This window comes from Mchenga conophoros, linkage group LG23, assembly GCF_057382185.1.
Source record: "Mchenga conophoros isolate Kocher_MC1m ecotype Shallow Benthic linkage group LG23, M_conophoros_male_GT1.1, whole genome shotgun sequence".
NCBI classification, from domain to species: domain Eukaryota; kingdom Metazoa; phylum Chordata; class Actinopteri; order Cichliformes; family Cichlidae; genus Mchenga; species Mchenga conophoros.
Window position 1 is genome coordinate 6,461,884 of NC_140547.1, and position 26,247 is coordinate 6,488,130.

Below are 26,247 nucleotides of genomic sequence, written 5' to 3' on the forward strand. Positions count from 1 at the left end.
CTCTTCAGCTCTTTGTTCCCTTTTAATGCTCACACTTGATGCGACACTTTAGTTCCTTCAAATTAAATGTAAACCATTTCAGTGCTTCAATTTCAACTGCTTTCAGCCTGAAAAGATAATTGCATTTTTTGGTGCTGCCTCTTAGAGCTTAATATACACAACTTCAGAGAAATTCAAAAGAAATTGAAGAAAATGCAAACTTCAGATCTTGCCCGTAAAGCAATCAGCGGTTTTGTGTCAGAAGTCCGAATGTTGAGTTCAGTGTAGATTAAAGGTTCAGCAGAGACTAAAACCCTGCTGACTTGCTAAGATGCAGTTAGCCTTAACAAATCGGAGTATTCATTAAAGTTCCCTAATACTCTATAGTCTTAGATTTAAGTAGAAAGAAACCAACATTTCCTGCCTTTATAGGCTTATTCTCATAAGCCAAATTTCTGGTAGAAACATCATCTGACTCTGAAATCTCATTAAATCAGATTCTCTGTCACAAGTTTAAAAGGCACTGAAGGTACAGGGTATGAGTGTATTCACATTGCAGAGAAGCACTTATGGGATTATTTAGTCAAAGGTGAATGCCTGGATGCCTGCAGTTACCTGAATGAGCTGTAGGAATAGCAGAAGACTGCAAAGATGAACCAGACCCGATGCTGTCATCCTCTCCACAGCTGGGGTTCACATTTCTGTTCAGTTAAACCCAACCATGAGTCGTACGGCTTTAAATCTAGATACCGTACATTTATTTTGAATAAGTGTTGTAGTTTGACATTAAATGTTGTTTTACTCACAAAGAACACATCCCAAAGCTGACTAATGATGATAAGAAAGAGAAAAATAAATCAAATAAACTCTGTGGAGAAGCTGATGGCTGGAGATTAATGGCACCCAAACCTGCCACATTTCATTTTAGCTTTACTTCTCTTCTCCTTTTAGGATGGGCGGTATCCCCGCCGTTAGCGGAAAAGGAGAAAGGCTTCTTCTCTTCATCGGAATCATCGACATCTTGCAGTCTTACAGGTGATCATCTTAGAAATCAGCCAAACGTCTGTATGATGCTGACATAAATAATGTGTACATGCTGTACACTACTGCCACAGTGTTTTGTACTAAAACACCTTTAAGTTCATTAGGTTTATTCATGTTTGCCATGCCAACTTTGTTTTTGCAGGTTAATCAAGAAACTGGAACACACGTGGAAGGCTTTGGTTCATGATGGGGTGAGTTTTTAGCTTTTAGGTTTCTTTCCTGAGCTTCGACATTGTAAGAGGGTTTATTGGCACAAAATGTCAATTTTCTGTCAGCTTACCTGCCTGACTCATTATTTCTCCATCCACATGGCTAAACCTGTAAATCCACACCTATCCCAGACTAACCCTATAAAGTTACAGGGCAGTGTCACAGAGTGGTGAAGTTTTTTCTTTTTCTTTTATTTATTTAACCTTTATTTAACCAGGAGGATCCTATTGAGATTAAAAACCTGTTTCAAGGGAGACCTGGCCAAAATAGGCAGCAGCAAGTCTCTCACAGTTACTCAATTAAACACAGGCAGCAACAACACACGTGAAAAAAGAAATGAAAAATCTAATAAAATAAAGATAGAATTAAATAAAATTCAGTTAAAATGACAAACAATCTAATTGAAACTGTTGCTTGTTATGGACTTGGCCTCAGGGACTCTTAGTTTTGCTTTAAAAGCACTAAATGAAATCAAATTAATTCAGTTATTTTCCAGTTCTGCAGTTCATTCCAAGTCAAGGGTGCTAAATGGACAAAAGCTCTTTTGTGCATAGAAGTCTCAAACATTCTGCTGATTCGATAACATTGAGTCAATACAGAGCTTCAAGCCTCCTCTGGCATTAACATCAGCACAAAAATTGTATAGTATTTTTTTTCTCTCTTATTTCTTTTCTAAATGTACTTGTATATTGTTCACATGTTGAAATAAATTACCAATCAATCAATCAATCAGGGAGCTTCATGGCATGGGTTTCCACAGCTGAGAAGCTCCTGTACTGTGTAGCTGACTTGTAGTTTTGTCCTTTGTCCTGTGCTCATGATAGATTATCCCACATATACTCCAGAGTTCACTTATGCAGGCCATCCGGGTATATCTTAGCCTTTAGCACACATCCCAAGAACGACACCATGGAGTTACATCTTCAGTCCACTCATATTTTAAAAGTTCAATAGCTCCGTAATTTCAACATTAATCTGTTGTTTATTGTATGTAAAGTGTTATTTACTAATTTATTTATAAAACCATAGGTATATCTCTCCTCCACTACCACTACTAAAACAACGTAACTCTGAGGAAAACACTGTCTGTTGCTCATTCTGAAAAACATGTGGGCCTTAAAACTGTAATGCCGTAGAAACACTTTATTATTAGCAAATTGCAACCACATTCATTTAAGTAGCGTTATTTCCATAAACAGAGCCATTAAGATCAGCAGCTGCCTACACACAGTATTTTATATTTTGTTCTGCCAAGTCTGATTTTACAGGGAATCTGATACAGAAAGATTTACAGCACAAAACAGAAGATCAGTCCCATGAATCTCCCCGCCTCCTTTCTTTACTCCAAGCTCCCACTCCGAAACACCCTGACAAGCGAGACGTGTGGGAGAGCAAACAGCGTCCTGTTCGTCACTGTTGCTGACGACAATGGATCCTCAGCACGACCTCCGAGCCACACGCAACATTACATATTGAGCAACAGTGATGCTGAAACAAAAAAAGCTAATAACTGAGATTCTCTCTCTTCATTGCTTCCGCCGCCCCTACTGTCCTCTGTCTCAAACCAAACACCAAGTGTCATCTGTCAGTCTGCTGGTGTTGTCTTATCTCCGTCTGCTGAAACATAAATAATGAAGAGTTGGGTCTGTAACCTCGTCTGACTGTGTTTCTGCGTGTCTGTAGCAGGTGTTGTTCACTCGTGTGGTTTGGCCCAGAGAGAAGAATTACTGAAATGGGTCACTGAAGAACACAGACAGTTTTAATCTACTGCGAGCACCAGTTTGATCATTTTATTCATGCACCATTTGTCTCATTAATCTCTCTGTCTCTCCCTCAGGACACTGTATCGGTCCACCGGCCAGGATTCTATGCCGACAGATTCTTGAAGTTCATGAGCACCACAGTTTTCAAGAAGAGCTCCTGTGAGTTTCATTTAAGAAGTTGCCATAGGTAGAGAGAAGGAGGGAGCCACACACCAGGGTTTTGTTGCTTTCAGTGTCGAGTCTTGATAGAAAAATCAGATACAGCAGCTGAAAGATTTTTTAGTTCATATCATTTTAGGAAAATAGATCTGTTGGATCTCTATTTGCTTTTATTTTCACTGCTTTTAAGCATTTTGTAAAGAGTACACAGGGTATGTGCATGAGATTTTCAGCCTTGGTTAGCTAAGGTTAGATTTAAGCAGAGGGGGTTGTTAATCAGTTCTAGCTGCTTTGGTGCTAATAAAATTAAAAGCAGGCATACGGGAGGGGTAACAGTGAGACGACCCCCAAAACGGGAATGGTTTTACAGGTGGACACCCCTGACATTTTATGCCCCCCTAGTCTTTTCTGACCGTTTCTGACTCTTGGGCCTGAGAGCCCTGTGCTCACTGCCTGGCAGTGTGCAGCCTGATTGGCAGAATTGGCAGGTCCACCTCTGGTGTCCTGTGATTTTCACAGATGAGAGCAGGTTCACCCTGAGCACATGTGATAGATGTGAAAGGGTCTGCAGAAGCCGTGGAGAATGTTAAACTGCCTGTTCGGGACGCCCTGTTTGGTGGTGGGTCAGTGATGGTCTGGGGAGGCATGTCCATGGAGGGAGAGCCATGATCCATGAGATCCAAGGAGATCTCCGTGGACACCATCCGTCACCTCCTTAGGACCGTACTCTAACACTGTCAGGCATGCATTCAAGCACTTGAGGTCTATACAAACTAATGAGCACCATTCTGAGTTGCTGCTATGAAATTTCACCAAAATGGACTGCATCATTTTTTTCACTTTGATTTTTGCGATGTCTTTGAATTCAGCCCTGTGTAGGTTGGTAATTTTCATTCCCATCATAGAATGTCACATCATTCTGTGGCAACATAACCCAGTGCCTATCAGTATAGATATCCAACGAGAATCTACCCCACTGAAATATGTGTTTTCAGAGTGTTCCATGTTTTATAAGAGTTTACATTCATTTATATATGTTCAGAAATGGTGTATGTAGTCGCGATGTTTGCTTGAAATCCCAATTTCCTGTTTCTGCTAAACCCAAACAAATTCCTAACCTAAAGTGATTTTCTCAGGAATTAAAAGGGAAAATAAAGAAACAATATAATGGTCACTAAAAACAAACACAGAACAAGTTCCCGAAAAGGTCTTTAAAAAGTAAAAATTAATTTCAGACTTCATACATAGATAGATAGATAGATACAGAGAGAGAGAGAGATCATAAAAACTGTCACTTAAAGGCTGTGTATACTGTAAGCTAAATACCCGAAACTACACAACACACAGGTTCATTACTGTAAATAAAAGCCTTATTGTAAATTATTCCTCAGCTTTGAAGTCCTCTCCGTCAAAGAAGGGTCGTGTGTCCTTGACGGTGCCCAAGTGTGGTGGTCCTGGTGCAGCTTGGTCAGCCAGCCAGCTGACCTCTGAGAGAGACGAGAATATCTACGACCTGAGAGGAGCTCGCAGCTTCCCAACGCTGGAGGACGAGGGTAAATACACTGCATGCTGTGTGTTATGATAAAATTAACAAAGATGGAACACGGTATATAGTTTTACAACAGCATATTCCATCCATCCATCCTTTCTCTACCATGTATATGTGGCTGGGTTGCGGGGGCAGTAGCCTAACAGAGAAACCCAAACTTCACTCTCCCCGAAAAAAACCTTCGACTCATCCGGGGGAACACTGAGGTATTCCCAGGCTGGCTGACAGATATAATTTCTCCAGCGTGTCCTGTCTTTGCCCTGGGGCCTCCTCACAGTAGAACATGCTCAGAACACCTCGCCCAGGAGGCATCCAAGGAGGAAAATGCCAAAAAAAAAAGATTGCTGACAGGTGCCAGCTCTCTCCAAGATAAACTGTAATGACTGTACCTGTGTCTGTCCACCAGGGAGACCAGATCTTCTTCCATGTACTCCTCCATCATTCGAGGAGGCCACTACCGCATCAATTGCCACTACACTCTCCTCCACCACCTCTTTGTCCATTCCTGAGAGATCTCCCTCTGACACGGCCGAACACCCCCGCTACAGGTACTAACACACACACACATCTTTTAAAACATTTATATATTAGATGGTCACAGGGAATCCATCTGTTCACTGCCCTTTTAATTATACATGAGCTTATAAATATTAAAGTTCATATATGGGACAGTTAACACTGTAATTAATGGCTTTGTTATGCTTTAGTCTGAAATATAACTGGTTTTATTTCCAAACTCTTATTTCTTAAACTTAAGCTTAAAGTTGTGTTGTCAGAATTCACCAGTGTGAGCCTTAAAGCATGTTGCTCTTACTGACTGTGTTTCCTCTGTCTTCAGGAGGCACACGCAGTCGCTTAGCCATGATGGGAGGTGAGTCTGAGTCCAGAGTCACAAAATGTACTAGGCCCGTTTTTCCTCCTCGTGTGTGTGTTTTGGCGTTTCATTTCCTCTGCGTGTTTTTCTTTTTATATGAGGCTGCTTGTGTTTTCAGGACCCAGGAGGAGCTGCGTGTGCGTGAGGAGGATCAGCAGACCATCACAGTGGAGGTGGAGCTGAAGAGACACGACAGTGAGCCCACCATCTCTGTTCCTCAGCCCTCACCTGAAATCAGGTACTCAAACAACACAAGGATAAACACTATGTAAACACAAGTCATCCTCAAACTTAGACTTAAAATCTGATGTTGGAGAGACGAATGCGCTTCTTGTCAGTTGATTTACAAGAACAAAACATCAGAAACACACTTGTAACCTGTGTATTCACATAACACTGAGTTTAATTAAATATCCTAAACCTGTGCCAACATCGACTTTTACATCGTTGGTCAGCCAGCTGCAAAACATGTTTAAGATTTTTCGATAGATACCAGGAACCTTTGGAGGAACTTTTGGTGGCACGTTTTACACCACAGACGTGCTAAAGGGGAAAGGAGCAAAAATGTGATTTACGTGACTCTGAACATGGCATGGTTGTTGGTGCTGGGACTTTCCCACACAAACATCTCTAAGGTTTGCAGAGAATGGTCCAAAAGAAGGGGTGCTTAGTACTAACTGAGCATCGTTTATATACCAAAGTCTACTTTTGCATTCTTGCTGACCGTGTCCATCTCTTTATGACCACAATGTGACCATCCTCTGATGGCTGCTTCAAGCATCGTGTCACAAAAATCATCTTTATCACCTGTTGAGAGAAAACAAGCAAAAAAAGAACATGTACTGTACTCAAATAGTCTCCACAGTAAACATATTTTGATGTGGTGGAACGGGAGGTTTGCATCATGAACGTGGTATCCACACTGGTTTATCCATCACATACACACATTAATGGATGCATTGGGGTTCATTTAGAGTTCAGTGTCTTTCCCATGGACACATGCAAACTAGTGCAGCTTGGGGTTCATTATTTCATGGTTCCCATCTTTATTCTATCTGTTGGCCTCACCCAGAGTTAGGGGGCGGCACGAACCAATGCTTTGGTCTAAAGTTTATTCTTTAAGCAAGCGTTTCTCAGTACCTGTAAACGGACTAAGTATTTGTATACTTTTAAAAATATCCTCATTTAAAATAGATAAAAACGATGTAATACAGCTGCTACCTGGCATGTTGCCATATTAGTCCCACAAAATGCTTAATGATGAATATTTTCCACCATGCACAAAACAGACCATTATGAATAAAAGAAACAAAGTCACAGCTTCTGTCCTTTTCACTGTAAACAACAGAAAGACGTGAAAGAAAGAGGCAGCTCTTATCATACATGTGACCCAAATACAGAAAGAGCTAGAACGAGGCTCCTCTATTACCGCAATATGACTCAGTTTGACACCATACTATAAATAACCTGCTGCCTGTGTCTCAGCAGGACTTAGCCAGCTGTTAGGTAAACACACCTCACCTGTCTCACACACACACAAACACACACACACAGTGGAACACAGAGAAACACTGAAAGCAGCTTAACCCATTTGTTCATGAGGTCAGGGTTCTCTTGTTATGGGGAAATAAATGCTGCAGGTGAATTTAGGGGCATGCATCTATAGTAATTAGGTTATGAGAGAGTGCCCACATGCATACATAAGGAGTGTTTATCTCCTGTTTTTTTAAATGGGAACATGGTGCAGACACTAAATCCAAAAAACCCAAACATGGGGGAAACGATCAGAAAAAGTAGGGTAGTGGGTCGGGAAGCTTTCACGCCTGAGGCTACCGCCCATAAAGCTGCGATTATCCCACACTTTGTATATTTTAAAATGTTTCTGATTAACTAGATTGGATTGCATGTTAGTTTTAATTTCAAGGTGAAACAAAGAGAGTTAGAGCAACACTTTATGCCGCTCTGGATTTTGAAAACAAAAACTAAATAACTTTCATTTTTACAGACTTAAACAGACGTAATGTAAACACGGTGGAGTTTTCCTGGAGTCAGGTCAGTGGAGATTGGGGTGCGGTTGCCGAGGGAAGCCAACTGAATAATTGGGTTTGATGGTGAGAAGGCAGTGGCTAGACATAAGGCCTGGGGGTCTGGAAAGAGCTGGCGGGGAGGAAGGAAGGGGTGGCGAGAGCAGCCGAGACAGTGATAGGCGAATGGATTAACTGCCTCAACGCTCCTCTGAGAAGCTGCTTCTAACACACCTGCAGCTTTGGAAATGGGTTGGATGGAGGTGAGAAGGCCGACATGAAGTGGAGAAATTGTATATTTAATTAGAAGATGAAAAGAAAAGATAAATATAAGGAGCAATTTGTGAAGAAGGCAGGCAGAAAAAACTGTGTAGTGAAACATTTTGTGTAAAAAATAAATAAATAAATAAAAAGAAAGAGGTGGGGTGAAATGGGCTGAGACGAACTGAGTAAGGGAGCATCTTTTTGCATGGCAACAATCATCCCGTCTCCCCTCGTTTGTTCAGCCATTCAGTTCTTCACTTGGAGATGCCAAGTCTCCTTTTTTTGCTTGCTTGGCCTGCTGCCGGGCTTTTCCTCTGGTGGAGCTAAACTCAAACACAGAAGCTGAGAAAGCAATGTGGATGTGCCTAAATCCTTCCTAATAGTCGATGATCTGGCCAGGAACAATAAAGGATTGTGGCAGCACACAGCCAGCTGGCAAATCTTTAAGCTTAAGCATCTAAACCACAAACACCCCCACCGCACATATACGCACAGCTGTTGAATTTTCTCTAATAGCTTGGTCCCACTCTTCTGCCCTGCTGCTGGAAAGTGGCTTATGGCAAGTGACCCAATTAATGGCTCTTAACGGCTGTGGGTCTGTGTGTAGGTGGATGTGCAGGCAGATTTGTTTCTGCTCTTGTTAAAATACATTAATACATAAAGTGAGGTGAATTGAACAGGATGCAACATTTTTATAAATACCTGAAACTGTGTGCTGCACTTTGACCACATAGTTACGCTCTTCTTGAATCAAAGTAATCCAATTGTGCTTGTCTGCATACATATAAAAGAACTATTAACAGCTAATTTAATGCTGCCAATTGGAGACCCTCTCCCTGCATTCATTTTCTAACAATACAACATTCGTTTTTCCACAGTGACGTTCAGGAAGTAGCCGGCACAGACGCTCTAGACGGTGCCGCAGCAGAACCTTCAGGCTCTTTGTCAGCACCTGAGGCTGCCTCCTCTGCATCATCATCTGCCCTAGCTGCTTCCTCCTCCCCGGGGCCACCCAAAGAAGCCACATACAGCCCAAAGGAGGCGGTGGCAGTGGAAGCAGACAGGGCCAGCCAGGTGTCCGGTTCAGGGTGCACCAGTCAGGCTTCGGTTGATGACGACGACGATGTGCCAATCACAGATATCTACTTTGTAAGTACAAACATACCCTCGGACATGTGCAGCAAACACAAAGCAGCAGCTTTCATCACTTCTCTAATCTTTTAGTTTGGCTTTGTTTTTTTAGCCATCACATCATCACGTCAGAGTCGGTGTATCTTAACTGAATAGACTGAATTGTTTGACGCTGTCCTACAGATGCGCTAACACATAGACTACAGGAAAGGAGCGGAGGATCAGGCTGGTACGGGAAAAAGAGTGTGCGCAGCTCTTGTTTGCAGTGTGTGGTGCTTTCAGCTAATCGAAATGTTTTGGGAAACATTTTGCTTTCTTGCTGGAGGCAAGTTATAAGACTGATATCTGTTATCCTGTTTTTAATGCTCAGCTTAGTCTGTTGGCAGGTAGATTAGTGTTTAGATGTGAGAGTCGAGTTACTCGTCTCATCTACCTCTTAGCAAGAGGCATATTTCCCAAAATGTTTTCTTTAAACACAGGTGTGCGCTTTGGTTTGGAGTGTTTGCTGAGTGATATTAGAGTGATGTATACCTTCACTTTGTTGCTCCCGTCTCAAATGATCTCGAGCCAACCTTCAGACACACACACACACTCACAGGATTTTTCTAAATAACATTTAAAGCTTTTTTTCCCCCATTTTCATCTGCTCAGTCTCAGTACTGTCAGATAGTATTGTGCTAGCAGTCTACCCAAAAGCGTAGCTATAAATGAATGTATGAGCATCGGGTGAAGGAGAGCAGAGCTAGTGATCACAGTTACAGATAGAAACGTTCTCACTTGGCCTGTCAGGAATTAAACACCTTCTAATGTGGCTTTGAGAAACTTTAATGACCAACAGGTTAGTCTGTGAGCTCCCTCAGTAATTTAACAGCCTTCTCATCTACCCGGCTGTGGCTGACGCCCATTACAAGCTTCAAAAGCAGGAGATCCTCTCTCTGTGCACAGCAGCAGGGGGTCTGTAGCACTGCGTGACAAAAAGTGACACTACACACATCCTGAAGTGTAACTACAAAGAAGCATGCCACAGGCAGAGCGCTCAGAAGGGACTTCATGGAGTGGCAAAGAGCTTGTTGTTCTATTAGCTGCTGATGAAATGCCAACAACACAAACTACAGTATAAAAGGAGTACGGACAAGTGTGTTTAGACTGGATTTGTACCACAATACTCAGTTTAGCCTTTCGTCTTTTTGTGCTCTCCTCTCGCTCTGAAGAATAAATAGGATTTCTGCATGATTGCCCAAAAGGCTTGTTCCAATCTTAAACACTTCAGGTGCTGCTCCGGTTCATTCACACATGAAGAGCAAGACACGTGTTTCGGAAATTATTTCTCAGAAGTTTCAAATGAAATTATTAACATGCTACAATCTGGAGCAGTGTTTAAATGCCTAATGTCTAAAATGAAATCAAATGAAATCAAAATTTATTTCTATAGCATAATAATTATTATTATTATTGAATAATAATACAACAAAGTTGACCAAAGTGCTTCACGGTCGGTCAGAGCAATAGCATAAGACAGAATAAAAAACAGTTAAAAGGAGGGCAGGAAACAATATGGGTAAACAGCATAACTAGCCACGAAATAACAAACTAGTTTGAATCAAAAGCCAGACAAAATAATAAGTTTTAAGATGCAATTTAAAAGACTGGATGGACTCCGAGGACGGAATATAAGGAGGGAGGTTATTCCAGAGTCTGGGTGCTACGATAGCAAAGGCCCGATCACCTCAGGACCTCAGATGAGACCTTGGTTGCGTCAGGTGCATTTGATTGGAAGATCTATGTCCTCTATTAGGAATATACAAATGGAGGAGTTCACATAGATAGCTGGGAGCCAAATTGTTTAGAATTTTAAAGGTAAATTGATACAGTGCAAGTTGGCTAAAACTGGTGTGATCATAATTTCTAGTGTCAGTTAAGAGACGCGCAGCTGGATTTTGAACTAACTGGAGCCGGTGACTAGAAGAATATGGGAGGCCCGAGTAGAGAGAATTACAGTAGTCCAATTTGGAAGTGATAAAAGCACGAATGAGCTTTTCAAGGTCCTTCAAGGGAAGGCATGGCTTTGCTTTAGATAGATCAAGATCACACTCAGGTCTGTTGGGACTACAGAAAATATCCGTTTACATCAAAAATATCTCTTTAATCTGATTTTCTGCACATTTTGGTTTGCTTATTTAACACGACCAAATTATGGGAACGGTTTTTACTCGAGAAAATCAATATGAATTAGATTTCAGTGCTTGTGAGATTTGTTCCATCATTTCTGCAAGGAGGAGCGAATTGTGATGCATAAAAACCCAGTTTATCATCCCAAGACTCTGTTTAATAGTCTATCAAGCTGCTGGAACAATTTAATGGTTTTAAATTGTAGATTTTCCAGAGATGGAAATTAAGTATATGTCTGAATTTTGAAGATTTGTCAGCATTTAAGCTTGTGTAGTTCCCCATTAAAAAACAGCACAGCTGCGAGACTGAAAAGAAGAGATTGATTGGGAGTTTAGTTTTTATGATTCACATCTGTACTCACATCATATGTTTGTTTCTCTTCTTTTGCTCACTCTCATTTCTGTTGCCTCTCATGTCCACCCCATTAACCCGTTACACCTCTTCGCTCAAACGTTCAGTTTTTTGCCATTCCCTTTCCACCTCACATCCTTTGTTTACTCCCTCCATGCGCTCTCTCTTATTTCACATGTTCTCATTATTGTGATTTTCTTCAGAAGCCATAATGAAAGTGGCGAGATGGTGTTGTTGTATGCAAGCGGGAAATGAAAACAGAGGCGGCAGCCAAACACGTGAATCTAGCTGTGACCATCGACTTATCCAGTGTATCCGCGCCTTTTCCATTTTCACCCCAGCATGCTTCCTTTTTTTATCGTCAGTGTTTTATTTTGAGTTTCCCTCCTCGCCCCGTGTCCCCCTCCACCCTATTTTCAGCTTTTCATCTGTCTTTGTTTGTCCATCTGTCATGTACCTCTGCTGTTGTCAGTTTCCTGATGGGAGGACCTGGGTGGTCTCTCCTTTCCGACAAAGGAGGAAATGCCAGTCTGGTCAGCCAGTAAGTGAGATATAAGTTAGACAGCAGTGGCCTTGTAACAGTAGCTGTTCCCGTTGTTAGGCTATATTTGATTGCAGTGTTGAGAGGAAACAAGGTTTTTTGGATTGTTGTGATTTATCAACTGATTATGTTGTTTTGTGATCATGTTGAAACTAAAGAACAAAACCTGTTCACAGCAGGTTAAAAAAGTGACAGGAAGCTTCTTATTTGACAGTTTCTTTTATATTCATCTTCTTTTGAGTATTTGTTTCCTCACTCACTGACAGCTTGCTTTATTTCTCTTTGCACCTGTGTAGTTAGTGTGTTTATTGCAATGTGCTGAGCTTTGTGTGTGTGTAAATATACATGTGCAAGCGTGTGAGTGTGTGACATCCACCTCCATCCCTGTTACCTGTTGCCGTGTTGCAGCGGCTTCCCTATCTTAAAGGGCTGGTACCCCGAGAATGATAATGGCGAGACTTTTTAGAGACTCTAAACAACACTGAGTTCAAACGAACAACAACAACAACACATAAAACAAAAGACATGTTTGCTTGTTGGAAAAGGGGAAAAAGACATCTTGTTCCCTTGCTTTTCTTTGACGAGGATGCTTTCTGTGTCTGTGTCTGAATGTCCCGGCATCCTGGCTACCCCCCGCTCGCCATTCCCATCTCCTTCCTTCTCGCTCCTCATACTTCCCGCTTGGATGATTTAGCAGCTCATCCCTTGCTTTGCTCCCCAGGACTTAGTCCAAATGTTACAAAACACCAAGACATGTGATTCAGGCACACATCACTGAGGTTCATCTTTATATTTACATGTTTACAGCATTTTTTTTGGTTTGTTTTTGTATAAGATATTAACATCATGTTCAATTCAGCCAGGATGAACACATCCTTCCAAACACTTTCAACGTTCACACTCTCCAGTATGTCTCAACAACATTCCTCCTTAATGCATCCCTAATTTTCATTTCCTGTCTTGTCTTTTCTCCTGTGATCTCCTGTGTCTTTCTCTCCTGCCTGCCCCTGCTGCTTGTCTCTGTGCCTCTGGCCTTTCCTCTGTCCCTCTGGCCCCCTCTGCTGTGGTGGGTGTGTAAAAACAGCCTCCAGAGGACAGGACCTGGGTGTACTCTCCGCTACACTATGGCTCAGAGTCTAAGGCCCTGCCAGATGGGGATTGGGAAAGAGAGACAGTAAGTGAGATGCATCGGACTAAAATATGAAGCACAGAAAGTTTCCCCCAGAAGTGGAATGAAATTTGTTCGGGACCATGTTTGGGTTTGTTCTTAGGGAAGGATGAGCTGTAACGCTACACTCTGCACGAAGCTGCTACAGTAAATGTAGGCAAAGCTTCTCAGGTCCCAAAGTCCATTACTATTTCAAGAGTACACTTGGTCTGCGTCCAGAAACCCACTCCTACATTACAGCATTCATTGTTCATTGACAAATGGGTGGAAATGGTCATCGACTGCCTCTGTGATCATTTAGTCCACGACCAGCCATCCCGCGTCCCTCCAACAACAAGCTGCTCAGACTTTAACACACACATCCATCGGCTCATGTGTCACCAGAGCGCCATGGCTCATTCTGCTTAAGCCGTTTAGACTAACCTGACAAGTTGCAATTTATTGAACATCAAAACCCGGTTTCTAGTTATTCAGTCAGTCGGAGGCAATGTGATGAGTTCTTTTGAGTTTATGAGGAACGAGTTTATTTTCTGGTTTAAGTTTATATTTAAATACTACCGAATTTAACAGTTATGTAAATTAGACAAATAAGTCACTCAAACTTATGCAAATTTAAAGTCAGAATGGCGTTTAGGTCACTTTAGTTTGGGTTTGTTAACTTTACGAGGTGTTTGTGAGCCAGTCTACTTTGTTAATGTCGCTTTAATGCAAAAGCGACATTAATCTGTTTTTTTTCCCAACTCATTTTGTTTTTCCATCTGCTTCTCACGCTAGACCTTTCTTTACTAAGTAGCCCCCCCCCCCAAAAAAAGACAAAACATAAACAAATCTACTATTTTTTAAAAAAGGCAGAAAACAAAAATCAACAGCTCATACAACACAGAGCTCCACTTTCTTATTGTAAACGTAAGATGTCAGTATAATTTGGCCAATTACACTCCATCAGTGTGACATCATCATGTGACTAGAGTCATGTGACTGAAAATGCAGCATCATTGTCTAATGAAGAGCAGCAATGCTCGAATGACAGATTTTGACCCCATCAGCTGCATATAAAGCCTCAGTCATACCTAGAGCCTAAAGACCAGTCAGCGAATCCCTGGCAACAAGCAGTCGCTAGGGAAAATTCAGCTCAGTTCAATTCAGTTTAACAGTCTGCCAAAAATGTTTATCCCCAATCAGTTGATGAGGGGTTGCTGAAGGTTGCTAGCACTAAGTGAAATAAGGTGTTGCACTGAAAACTGTGTGATTGCGTTGATCATTAGCAGATTCCAGAAATCACCTGTAGTTTGCAGCGAAGACGCCGGCATGTGTGAAAACAGTCGCCAACTGCTCGCCGAGTGGTCGTGAAACTGCGAAAGGTCCGATGCAAGACGGAAATGGAGACTGTTTGTTGTCAAAGTTGCACATTTGGAAGCATTTTGTTTGTAGCAATATGAAACAATTTTTAAACTGAAGGCGAACGTTCTCCGTTTCTCGTTTTTTCAAATTTCACTCGTGTTCAGCTTCACAATTTACATGCAAGTGAGCGTCTCCTATGCAAACTATGGGCAACCATGGCAATCTACTACCAACCACAGCAATCACAAGGAGGTTTTCAGTATCCTCTTCGCTGCAGATTTCACCTTCCAGCAGCCAGTCACCAACCAGTCATAATTATAATAATCCAGAAAGGTTATGTCATTGGTAAACAAACAAACTAACAAAAAAACATCACGTACAAAGTTGTACGTCAGCTGGTGAGGAACATGAGCTAAAGAGTAGAAAGTGTTCATAGTTTGATTGGGATTGTTTAGACAGTCCAGGTAAAAAAAGTGTGGTTTCTAGAAGATACAAGAAATATTTACTATATGTGGGATTATTGCTGGAAAATCAAACTAATCAGACGGCCGTAGCCTGTAAAAAATATTTTTTTATTTTTTTTATACCTGCCTTTACCTGCTGTTAAGGAACTCTGCCTGAGCTCACTGTCCTGGCTTCCTGTTTGCTTTTCATCTGTAGCTGCACTTTGATTTGATGGCTCGGTGTTTATTTATCATTTCCAAATAATTAATGAGAGTTTACAGGCTGTACACCCAGGGGGGAAATGAAACATTTTCACTCTTCTGAATGCATTAACTCAGTCTGTCTGTCTCCCACAGTAAATCCTGTTTTCTGGCAGACAGGAGTGAACGTCTCAGCGGAGAGGACTCATCAGTCTGAAGTCCAGACCTCAGTGGCAGCAGCGCGATCTCTGTCTGAACCAGGATTTAAAAACATGCATACAGAAACACACTGAGAGGAAAAAGTGACTGTACCAGAGTACCAGAGGGAGAAAAAACCCTGACAGTGATGATATCACTGGTTTGCAACCATCCCTGCCTTTCACCCTTTGACAAATGAAATTTATTACATCAGTTTAATAAATAATTGTATATGTGACATAGTGCGCATAAGGCTGTATGTAGTCTTGTATGTTTGACACACCCAAAAGAGCACGATAACCTACTTTTTGTTCTGTTTCACACTAACACAGCCCTCCAACCGACTCTTTCCCGACGAATCTCTGAAAGTCATTTTTATTCGTGATATCCTTTATGTTGCAAAGCGGTCACACATACTAGCCAGCAGACATCTCCTGGGTTCTGTGATCAAACAAAACCACAAGAAGCTCATTAAAACATTGATCCATGACACAAATACGGGTTAAAAAAATGCTAAATTGAGTGGATGCTCCTTATAGAAATGTACCTGTAAGTTTTAAAGTATTAAAGTTTTCCATTTTTAAGCAACTGTTCATCTTTTGTAGCTACACTGCCTTCGGTTCTCAATAAAGAAAATGAATGGCACATCCAGAACTAGGAGCATATAAAGTGGTTTCTCCCAGTAAGGAAACCTAATTTGAAGAAAAATGAAATTAAACTCGTTAATCTCAAAATTATCTCCAGTGCAATTACCTTAGACTGGAACATATCAGTCATCCTGTGACTGCACTGGCTGCTGTGTTTCCAACCAGTTCGAAGGAAATCTCCAGCTCAGTGGTTGTAATTGCTGCCAGTATGGTGCCCATTTCCACTATGCCGCTGCTGTTGAAGTTAATTAGCTGTGTCTGCTTTTCCATGATAATCTTACCGGAGGTCATCATCACAAAATTCAGAACAGTTTGATGCTAAAAGATTTTTGCAAAACCAAGTGTGCAAAGTACGTCTTACTAGGCAGCCACCATAGCCTAACATAACTCGGATAAATAGAGCTTTTTCTTTTTTTTTTTCCCCCTGAGTCAGTGGATTACTCTTCTGTATCCCGTGATGTTGGAGGGCTCTGTGCTCGCAGTACAGGAGTTACAGTGAAAACCACTTTAAGCCAATCAAAGCAGAACATCCAGATATCTCTGTCATCCTTTAAAGTAGTGAAAATATGCAGTTTAACTTTAAAAAAAAGCAAAAACATATTCACCTACAGCATTATTAAAACTTAAGTCCTGTTGTTATATTTTCATTTCTAAACTTTTCTTCAGCTGTTTTTACTACTGTGAACTTTTATTTATTTGTCTGTTTGTATTTGATTGTAATATTCACGACTGGTACTTTTCACTCATTTTTTTTTTAATCTATTTGCATCCAAAGACTTTTTGTTTTGCTCATTTTCTTCACTGCGGTATTTTGCGGTATTTTGTTCTCTTTTTCATGTGTTGTCTAATTCAGTGTTGTTTTCCACTACACCACATGTTGTTCCAATAGCTGAGGGTGATGACTCTTGCCTTCAAAATAGAAGGCGTCAATTACAACACTAAGGCAGCAGACATTGTCATTAGAGTAATTTTCATGTCTACACAATGTCTTCCAGTGTTGCCCTGCTTTCGGACCGACGCACAGGGATCATTTGTAACAGTAGAATCGGCATATCTTTTTCTACATCACCTCCTCACGTCAAGAAATCGGGGAGTCTTTCCAATGTTTGTAGATGTAGAGCACCAGTTGTAGTGTTTGCGGTCGATATCATAGCTGTTACCTGTATATTCCAGTGAACGCAGTGCGTGTTGGCTTGGTGAGACACAGCAATTTGTGAATGGGTTGAACGTTGTTTGCACTCATTAAAAGGACCTGAAGACGAACTAGTGGTAGAGGCCAAATAAACACTCGTCACATTATCCAGAAGTCATATTTTCGAGTTCTTAGATAAGAGTCTCTGCTCACACATGCTGATATTTGGACAGTATTTATTTTAGGATTGTGTGTTTGTGTGTGTGTGTGCACATGTGTCTGTGACATCAATCACAGTCATTGTACATTTAGTGTTTACTGTAGTCTCTCTGTGGCTGACATCTTAAAGACTTAAAGATTTGGAGGTTTTTGGGTTTTTTAAACTAACTACAGGCAGTTTCTTCGGTTCGTTGGTACCTTTTTACGTGTGTTTGTGTGTAAGGGAGGTTACATCAATGTCAGGTGTTGTAAAATAAGAATCGGTTTGTTCTCATGACGTGCAGTGGCCAGTTGTAATCAGTTTGCTGTTGTTCATCAGATGAAGACCATAGCAGCAATATTTTGTACAGTTTAGCTTTTACGTTAATTGCCTTATTAGGAAATTTTACATATAGGTCTGTTGTTTATATTTTTTTCCACTTGTGCTGTAATATTTATTTTTCTTTCTCATAGTTGTGCTCCTGAGAATGTGTACATAAAACTATAAATACATATATAAAGATATACAAATATATTTTCCATTTGAATCGGGAAAATATTATTTTTATTTGGTTTCATTTTTGCTGCTGGGCAAGAAATGATTGCAATCTACATGATTTTACTGTACCATATTCTTCAGTGTGTTTATTGAGATGCAGCTGCTGTATATTTATGGTTTGCAAACCACGGCTGTGTCTTTGTATGATATCCAAAACCGAAAGATTTGTGGGGTTTAATGTACATGCAGATCAATAGGGATTCTTCCAACTGTTCAGCTGTGTTGTGTGTGTTTTCAAATCCCTGTGTGCCCTCATCCAATAGGAAGAGTCCTTTACAGAGACATAGCATGATATCAAAATGAATATGCATATCAGAAATGTGTATTTATGTATATCTGTGTAAATTCATCTATTTATACATGAGGATAAATAGATGACTGTGTGTGCGTGTGTTTGGACTCAATCAGAATGAATACGAAATAAAGCAGTTCTATGAATTGTTGTCCATGGAGATGATGTGTTTTAGTTGGTTCTTTGTTGGGTGGTTTTTCTTCTTTTGGCGGCTCTGTTTGACTACATTGGATCATCTGCCTCCATGTCACCATAACCATAGCATCCACCTCTGTAACACCAACCCTCTACATGTCCTCCTTCATCCGTGAAGCTTCTCTAAGGTCTTCCTCTTTTCCTTCTGCCGGTCAGCTCCATATTCAACATCCTTCATCCAATATGTCCTCTATTGCACACGTCCGTACCATCTCGTCTCTCTAACTTTGTCTCCAAACACCTCAACCTGAGTTGTCCCTCTGGTCTAACTTCTAATCCTGTTCATCCTGGTCCCTCCCAATAAAATCATGACATTTTTACCATCTCCAACACGGCCTCCTCTCTATTGTCACTGTCATCTACGAACATCATCGTCCACAGAAACTCTTGCCTGACCTCGTCTGTCAACTTGTCCATTGCCACCACAAACAAGAGGGGCCTCAGAGCTGATCCCTGAAGTAATCCCACCCCCACGTGGAACCCATCTGTCATTCCTACAGTGCACCTCAACATGCCCTGCATTAGCTTCTCTGACAGTCCTGGCAAAATAATCATGTGACATGGAAGCGAAACTTTGAACATGGCCACTGGAGAAACTTACCACATAAACCTCTGTGTCTGACTCCACAAATCATTAGTAAGTAATAAAGTACTTCAGACTTAAGGAGTCAAAAACATTTTAATTCATGGGTCACATGCTGCCCAGTTTGATCTCCATGTAACTTTTATCTTAACCTATTTAAAAAAACATGCCAAACTTGTCACTGAAAACAATATCCTGTGAACAGTCCATTTATATAAACTGATGATGAACTGCCTCTCTTAAGAAAAACATGTCTCAGCTTTACGACTGGAAACAGTGATGATTCAAAGAAATGCACTGGCATGACTCCTTGGCTTAAACACCATATTTCTGCTTGGTAGTAAAAAGACTGTGTAATGTCTTTGTCAGTAACAAGGCGGTAAACCGAACAATGACTCAGACCTCTGGCTCAGATAAAACAGTTGTTAGCAGCACAATGTTTCCTTTGCAATATTTACATTGTAAAAAGTCATTCACCCGGCCATGCAAATCCTTTAGTGGCTTGGTTCTGATCAGTGGACAAAGTGTTTGAGAACTCCTGCATGAGGCCACAAAACATATAGGGAAACCTGAAATGTGACCCGTCCAGCATCTAGAGTATTGTCTATGTCAGATTTATTTTTACAACTTAAAGGCATTTCACCTCTCATCCAAATGGCCTCTTCAGTTCTAAAAGCTGAATGGAAGTCTCACATTATTAATTCTGTAAGCATGGCAGGGGTTGTTGTTTTTGTAGAGTGCTATAAATATGGCCACTTGGTGGTGCCACTTCAAAGGTTTATCAGAGGAAACAACCAAAATATGTTTTAAATAACTAAAGTAAATCTAAGAAGCTGATATTTTGCTCTGGATTACAATGGACAGGCTAAGCTTTAACATCATTGAGATTGTTTTCCTAAGGTCATGAGAATGGCTGTAGGACTGCAGGAGAGGCTGTAAATTTGCACATGCAAAAGCAGAAAGCTGGAAAGCCACATGATCTCATTCGAGATAATCCCTTTAACCTCTTTAGCCCAGCCCTTTAAATATAATGTATCTGTAGAACATTATCTCTGCCACGGGCAATGACCACAGACATACAGGCACACCTGAGTGTAATCTCAAATCTAGCTTTTTCTCTAATTGTAAGAACAAGAATAATTGCATCACCAGATGCCTGTGTTGGCCTAGGCACATCCTTTCGGGTACAATTAAACCATTTCTGACCAGGGTATTATAGTTACCTACAACTATAATGATGTAAATGAAAAAGATAAAAGATAAAGATAGATAGAATATGAACATGGTATAACAATAATAGATGGTATATCCTGCTTTTCTAGCACAATGTAGTATAGTCTTTCCGTCTTGGTGTATATTGTGCAATACTTTTTACTTCAAAAAGTGTGTGTGTGTGTGTGTGTGTGGGGGGGGGGGGGGGGAGAGGGGGGGTACGTCGGCGAGCTCTGAAGGCTCCGAGCATCCAAATTAGGAGAACAAAGGCTGCGATGGTAGTCGTGTTTTCAAGGTACACGATGATTGGCCAGCATCTTCAAAGAACTCATGTGATTGGTGGATTTGTCTGTCAGTAAATGAGATTAACTTTTCAATTGGCCTAACTCGAAGTTGCAAAACTCACGTGCCTTTCCTCTTCCTAGAAGGCGGTGCCTGCTGGTTGTTACCTGCTGGTGGAGAAGCTTGTTGTTGTTGTTATTGTTGTTGTTTGTGTTAAAGTTTAAAAAAAATAAGTCTTCTAAAATGGGAGCCCGAGACGATGAATACGACTACCTGTTCAAAGGTAAGTTTATCTCTGAAGGGGGATGAATGTCAGCGTCTCGGTCGTCTTTAATATGGCTCTCGGTAACAACAGGAGCAACTGAGGAAGTCAGTAATGCTAAAGTTAGCTCCACTGGTAGCAAAGTAGCAAACGATGAAACGATACCTGCTGAAAAAACTGACGCTGCTGCAGGTAGAGTTTGGAAATTCAGTGAACAAATGTGCATTCCCTAGCTTTAGGATACACCTTATCCCAGTGAGTAAGTTTAGACACGGCAGCTGTCAGGCTGCTTAAAGTGTGTTTAAGTAGCTAGCCGCTAACATCACAACGACGTTCCTACTTTGAAGTTAACTGAAACGAACCCATGTTCTGATTATATTTGATCTGTAAATCAATTAGCTGGATAACTTGGTGATAACGACCTTGAGTATGCCTAACAGGAATAATTAATGTCATTTTATTCTCTCTGACATCATCAGATTTGTTTGTCGTCACGTTAACATTAGACAAAATATGTCTTATATTAGTGAAGGTGGTGTGCATGAACAAAGTGAAATTCTAGCGTAACGTCAGTTTGAAAATGTCAGTGTTGAAAAAAATGATTTTTTTTAAGTGTTAAAAATATTAAAGCTGATGAGCCACATCATTAAGAAAAGGGGAAGCAGTTGTGGAAACTAGGATAAGAACAAAGCTGATGATAAGTTAGCAGCGGTACGGCACTATAGATGTGATGCCTTCTTTGAAAAGTGTAGAGAAGGTCAGAGAGTGCTTCACTGTGTCTCTGTGGATCTAGAGAAAACAAACGATACAGAGGAACTGTGGTACTCTATGAGGAAGTCAGAGGTAGCAGGGAAGTGCAGGACATGTATGAGGGCAGTGAGCCAGTGGTGACACTGGGTTCACGGTAGGATCGGATCGTCTGATCCACCTGAGCCTCTTCTTGTTTGCAGTGGTGATGGACAGACTGACAGATAAGGCCAGGGAGGAGTCTCTGTGAAATGTCATGTTTGCAGACGATACTGTGATCTGTAGTAAGCGTACGTGGCTGCTGGAAGAGAGCCTGGATAGGTGACTGTATGAACTAAGAGAGAAGAGTAATGAAAGTCAGTAGAAGCAAGACAGAATACCTCTGTGAATGAGAGGGAGAAAGGTGAATAGGTAAGCATGCAAGTAGCTGAGGTAGTGAAGGTAGAGAAGTTTTAATACCTGGGGTCAAGTCAGGGTAGAGTGGATGGAGACCAGTGTCAGGTGTGATTTGTGACAGAAAGACAGCAGCAAGAGTGAAAACAAAGCTTTACAAGATGGTAGTGAGACCTACTGTGATGTATGGCTTGGAAATGGTGATAATGAGAAGTAGACAGGAGGTCGAGCTGGAGGAGGCAAAGCTGAAGATGCTAAAATTTTCATTGGGTGAGACCATAATGAACAAGATTAGAAATGAGGACATCAGAGGGATTTAGATAGAAAGCTTGGCAAGTCTGAGATTATTTGGATGTGCAGAGAAGAAATAGTGGATGTTGAGTATGGAGCTGCCAGCGAGGAAAAAAAGAGAAAAACCTCAGAGGAGGTTGCAGAGGGTTGGTGTGACAGAGGAGGATGTTAGGGTTAGGGATATGGTGAGATGGGGGCAGGCATTCTGCTGTGGCAAGTTTGACTGGCTTAAATAAAATAAAAAAATTTCTCTGGGCTGGCTGTGCAGCGTAACAGGGGTGGGAATGCTGCAGCCTTAAGTGAGCCATGGTAGACCACTGACACAGCAGGTCTACTGTTTGCTTTGTTTTTTCATGTGTCTGGTGTGTATTTTGATTCTAGTTGTACTAATTGGAGACTCTGGAGTGGGGAAGAGTAATCTGCTGTCCCGTTTCACAAGAAATGAGTTCAACTTGGAGAGCAAGAGCACCATCGGGGTGGAGTTTGCAACCCGCAGCATTCAGGTGGACGGCAAGACGATAAAAGCTCAAATCTGGGACACAGCTGGGCAGGAGCGCTACAGAGCCATCACCTCAGCGTGAGTTTGTTTTGTCGTATGCATTACTTAAGGTGTTACGTTAGTAATGGTTATTTATAGGGTAATGTTCACACACTTAGACATGTATAATGAGATGTGTCTTTGCTAATAATTGTGGCTGAGTAGTACGTGTTTGAACCCCTTAGGGTAATAGACCTGGTGCCAGTTTTACATAAATTAATTGTCCAAATTCCTTTTGTTATCAGGAGGAATTAATCACCCAAGAGGAACCATTTTGTAACAGCTGTTTATGTAGCCGGTCTGGCCTGAAACTCTGACTGCCTTGTTCCTACGTTGTGTTGTGTGAATGATGAGAGGAGTCAACTCTCGCTTTGCCAGCTGGGGCGGGTTTATTCTCCCAAAACTGTTCAAAATAAAAACAACTCGGTACAGCAAATTTAACTGGGCTTCTGCATGCACAGTTTTAAGGGAGAGAGAAGAATAGCGGACCACATGAGAAATCACCTGCATGCGCCTGTGCCCTAACCTGGGATCGGCAAATTAGCATGTTACAATAAAGTGCTGTACTCGACAGGGAAACAACAGTTAACACTAAAACATCCAACAAAGCCGTGAGACGAAATGCATAAAGGGAACAAGCAATCCTTGAATCACTTTTGTTTACTTTAACTGTGTTTAATCGCTGTGTAACCGGGAACACTAGCGTACACGCACCTCTCCTCAGCAGGGCCTCTGGGTGACTGAGGAGAATAGCGAAATGACTTTGTGGGAAGTCAAAGGTCACACAAACAAAATAAAAGCTCCAAAAATATAAATACAGAAAATATGTATATATATATATATATATATATATATATATATATATATATATATATATATATATATATATATATACATGCATATGTACATAAACGATACTGACAAAGCAAAAAATAAATGATTTTTTTAATACACCCGTTACATTTATATGTATAAAAAGTTGTGAAAATAATACAAGGTATAAAATGCAATACAAGAAATCCTGCTGGAGATGCTGGAGTCTTGTGGTGTCAGATTGGTGGCACTATTGTTTTCAGCAAAAGCAGCAAGCCATTGCTCCATTGGATCATTAGGTCCTGTTGTTTTCTTTGTATTGTTTGTGTGTCCTCCTTACTTCTGTAGGGATGGAAATGATTGTGAACCTTAGTGTCTTTATATGAAACTGTTATTAGTCACCAATTATAACCAAAACAAGTGTAAAAGAAAATACATTTGGCTTGTAATTTCTATTTATGGTTTAAACTAATATTAAACCATGTTAATGTTAAAAAGTTAGATGCCATAAAGCCATCATTATCAACTATCTTCATCAGGTATTATCGGGGCGCAGTCGGGGCTCTCCTAGTTTATGATATTGCGAAGCACCTGACGTACGAGAATGTGGACCGCTGGTTGAAGGAGCTGAGGGACCACGCTGACAACAACATCGTCATCATGCTGGTTGGAAACAAGAGCGACCTTCGACATCTCAGGGCCGTGCCCACTGATGAGGCCCGAGCATTTGCAGGTGGATTTTTGAGTGTTCTTTGTTTTGCTTTGGAGCAGTCGAAGTAGCTCCTTAACATTCAGTTCAATTGCTGTAAAATAAAAATCCCTTTTCTTTCTTTTTTTTAACCTTAGAAAAGAACACTATTTCATTTATTGAAACTTCAGCCTTGGACTCCACTAACGTAGAAGAAGCATTCAAGAGCATTCTCGCAGGTAAAAAATAAAAAGTGTGAACTCAACTCAATAATCATCCAGGTACTCTACTGTTAGACCTCTTATGCCATTGTTTTCTTTCCTAGAAATCTACCGTATCGTATCTCAGAAGCAAATATCAGACAGATCTGCACACGAAGATTCTCCAGGCAACAATGTAGTGGACATAAGTGTCCCCCCAACCATGGATGGGCAGAGGGGCAACAAACTCCCCTGCTGCCAAAGCCTGTGACCCTCCTTTTTTCTTTTTCTGGTTGACTTTGTGTCAGAGTTTTCTCTTTTCCCTTCTACTGTCAGATGCTGTCATCTTACCCTCATGGGTTCAGAAGTGTTTGACACAGAGACTCTTAGATTTGACATTCCTTTATGCTGTTTTCTTCTTTGTTCGTCTGAGTCCCGTGTCAAAACAACTTGTCTAAAATACGAAAACTGAGAAGAAAGACGATTGTTAAGCTGTTAACTACAATCTCTTTTTAATTCACTAGGTGATGATGCTATTGACCCACTCCTGCTGAAGGAGTGGCGAGGGATCGGTAGGCCTGTTTATGAGTGCTCAGAGGTGTTTTTACTCGGTTCCTTTTCTCAGCCTAATCTGCTATAGTGGAGTCTCATTTTCATGTGGGGTTGACCTGATTCTGCCTGTCTTGCAATGTGGGTGCAGAAGAGGAGATGAGAGGAAGGTTCGTTTGGAGTGCTGATGTGTGGTCTGTCAAGAGTTTCTGGTTGCCTCTTTAATTTTAATTTTCCTCTTTTGTGCTGTGTGCCCACTCTGGCATGAAATTAGCATGAGCTTGGGACCAGACTGGCTATGAATGACTGACTCATTATAGGCAAGCATGAAACACATGACACATTTTTGTTTTTGTGTGTGTGAGTGAATGAATTTTAGTTTAGTACACAAACATACCAAAGGAAACTATCAGAATCAGTTTTGGGGAAGCTCATTTCACCGTGTTCAAGGATGTTATGCTTGCAGGTGATTGCTAAAAGGTCCAGGCTATTTGCAACAAATGTGTAACGGTCCACAGGAGATTCATTGTTATAAGTTGTGGTGTATGATGTCAAACTTTAATTTCAGAATTAGATTGGGGTTTTTTGCACTAGAGTCCAGTTATTTCAGTGGAACCTTATATTTCAGAATGGCATAAAATTTTCATCAGGTAGCATTTTGCTACCTGTAAGGAAAACAATGCTGACAGAAAAGGAAAAATGAAGTTGAAATTGTAACATTTCTGTACCGAATAAGCCATTGCTGTCATTAATCCTAACTGTTGAACAGGAATTGATAAAAGTTTGTAAACTCAGAACATTATCTGTGGAAAACCAATAAATAAATACTCCCCACATACTGCTTTCACTTCAGCAACATTAATGGGTTTTACTTGAAAAAATGGAAGTGAAAATCAGAAATGCAAATTTTGTTTTCATACTTGGGTGGAAAAAAATATTTCCACCCATCTGGTTGAGGTGCTGTCATGCATTAGGTGTTCATAAGAAAGCATCTCATACATTTAAATGTGAATTTAATCTGAGTATATATAATCTTTTTTCCTACTTTTGCATTACACCAGAAAATACTGACTCATAACTAAAACCTGTCCATATGACCATACAGCAGACAGTTATTTTGGTATCCCTTACTCAGTTTACTCATACCTTAAGCTGGGTTGTTTTAATAATTGACAGATGGGTTTCTTAGGCATTTGGGATACAAACCTACTTTTTTAGGTTGTATTCAAAATTATTAGAAATGTATAAATAAGGTTA

General features: G+C 40.8%; 2 protein-coding genes across 5 annotated transcripts in view; both read left to right on the forward strand.

Annotated features, from left to right (window-relative positions):
• pip5k1ca (phosphatidylinositol-4-phosphate 5-kinase, type I, gamma a) overlaps positions 1-18,388 on the forward strand; it is a 52,708-nt gene extending 34,320 nt beyond the window's left edge. The window contains exons 9-19 of one of the 4 annotated variants that reach the window (XM_085263750.1): positions 931-1,014; positions 1,166-1,214; positions 3,071-3,155; positions 4,547-4,708; positions 5,111-5,252; positions 5,543-5,575; positions 5,697-5,816; positions 8,745-9,015; positions 11,990-12,058; positions 13,143-13,232; positions 15,368-18,388. In XM_085263750.1, the coding sequence (XP_085119876.1) occupies positions 931-1,014; positions 1,166-1,214; positions 3,071-3,155; positions 4,547-4,708; positions 5,111-5,252; positions 5,543-5,575; positions 5,697-5,816; positions 8,745-9,015; positions 11,990-12,058; positions 13,143-13,232; positions 15,368-15,370 (1,108 nt within the window). In that variant the 3' untranslated portion in view covers positions 15,371-18,388. The remainder of the gene's footprint in view (positions 1-930; positions 1,015-1,165; positions 1,215-3,070; positions 3,156-4,546; positions 4,709-5,110; positions 5,253-5,542; positions 5,576-5,696; positions 5,817-8,744; positions 9,016-11,989; positions 12,059-13,142; positions 13,233-15,367) is intronic. The other 3 variants (XM_085263753.1, XM_085263752.1, XM_085263754.1) reach the window with 3 other exon arrangements.
• A 2,244-nt stretch (positions 18,389-20,632) lies between these two features.
• Positions 20,633-25,826, forward strand: LOC146546519 (ras-related protein Rab-11B-like). Its single transcript, XM_085264385.1, has 5 exons — positions 20,633-20,792; positions 22,584-22,779; positions 24,093-24,286; positions 24,400-24,480; positions 24,567-25,826. Exons 1-5 carry the CDS (start codon positions 20,753-20,755, stop codon positions 24,710-24,712), a joined length of 657 nt encoding a protein of 218 aa, XP_085120511.1. The 5' UTR covers positions 20,633-20,752; the 3' UTR covers positions 24,713-25,826.
• The last annotated feature ends 421 nt before the right edge of the window (positions 25,827-26,247 follow it).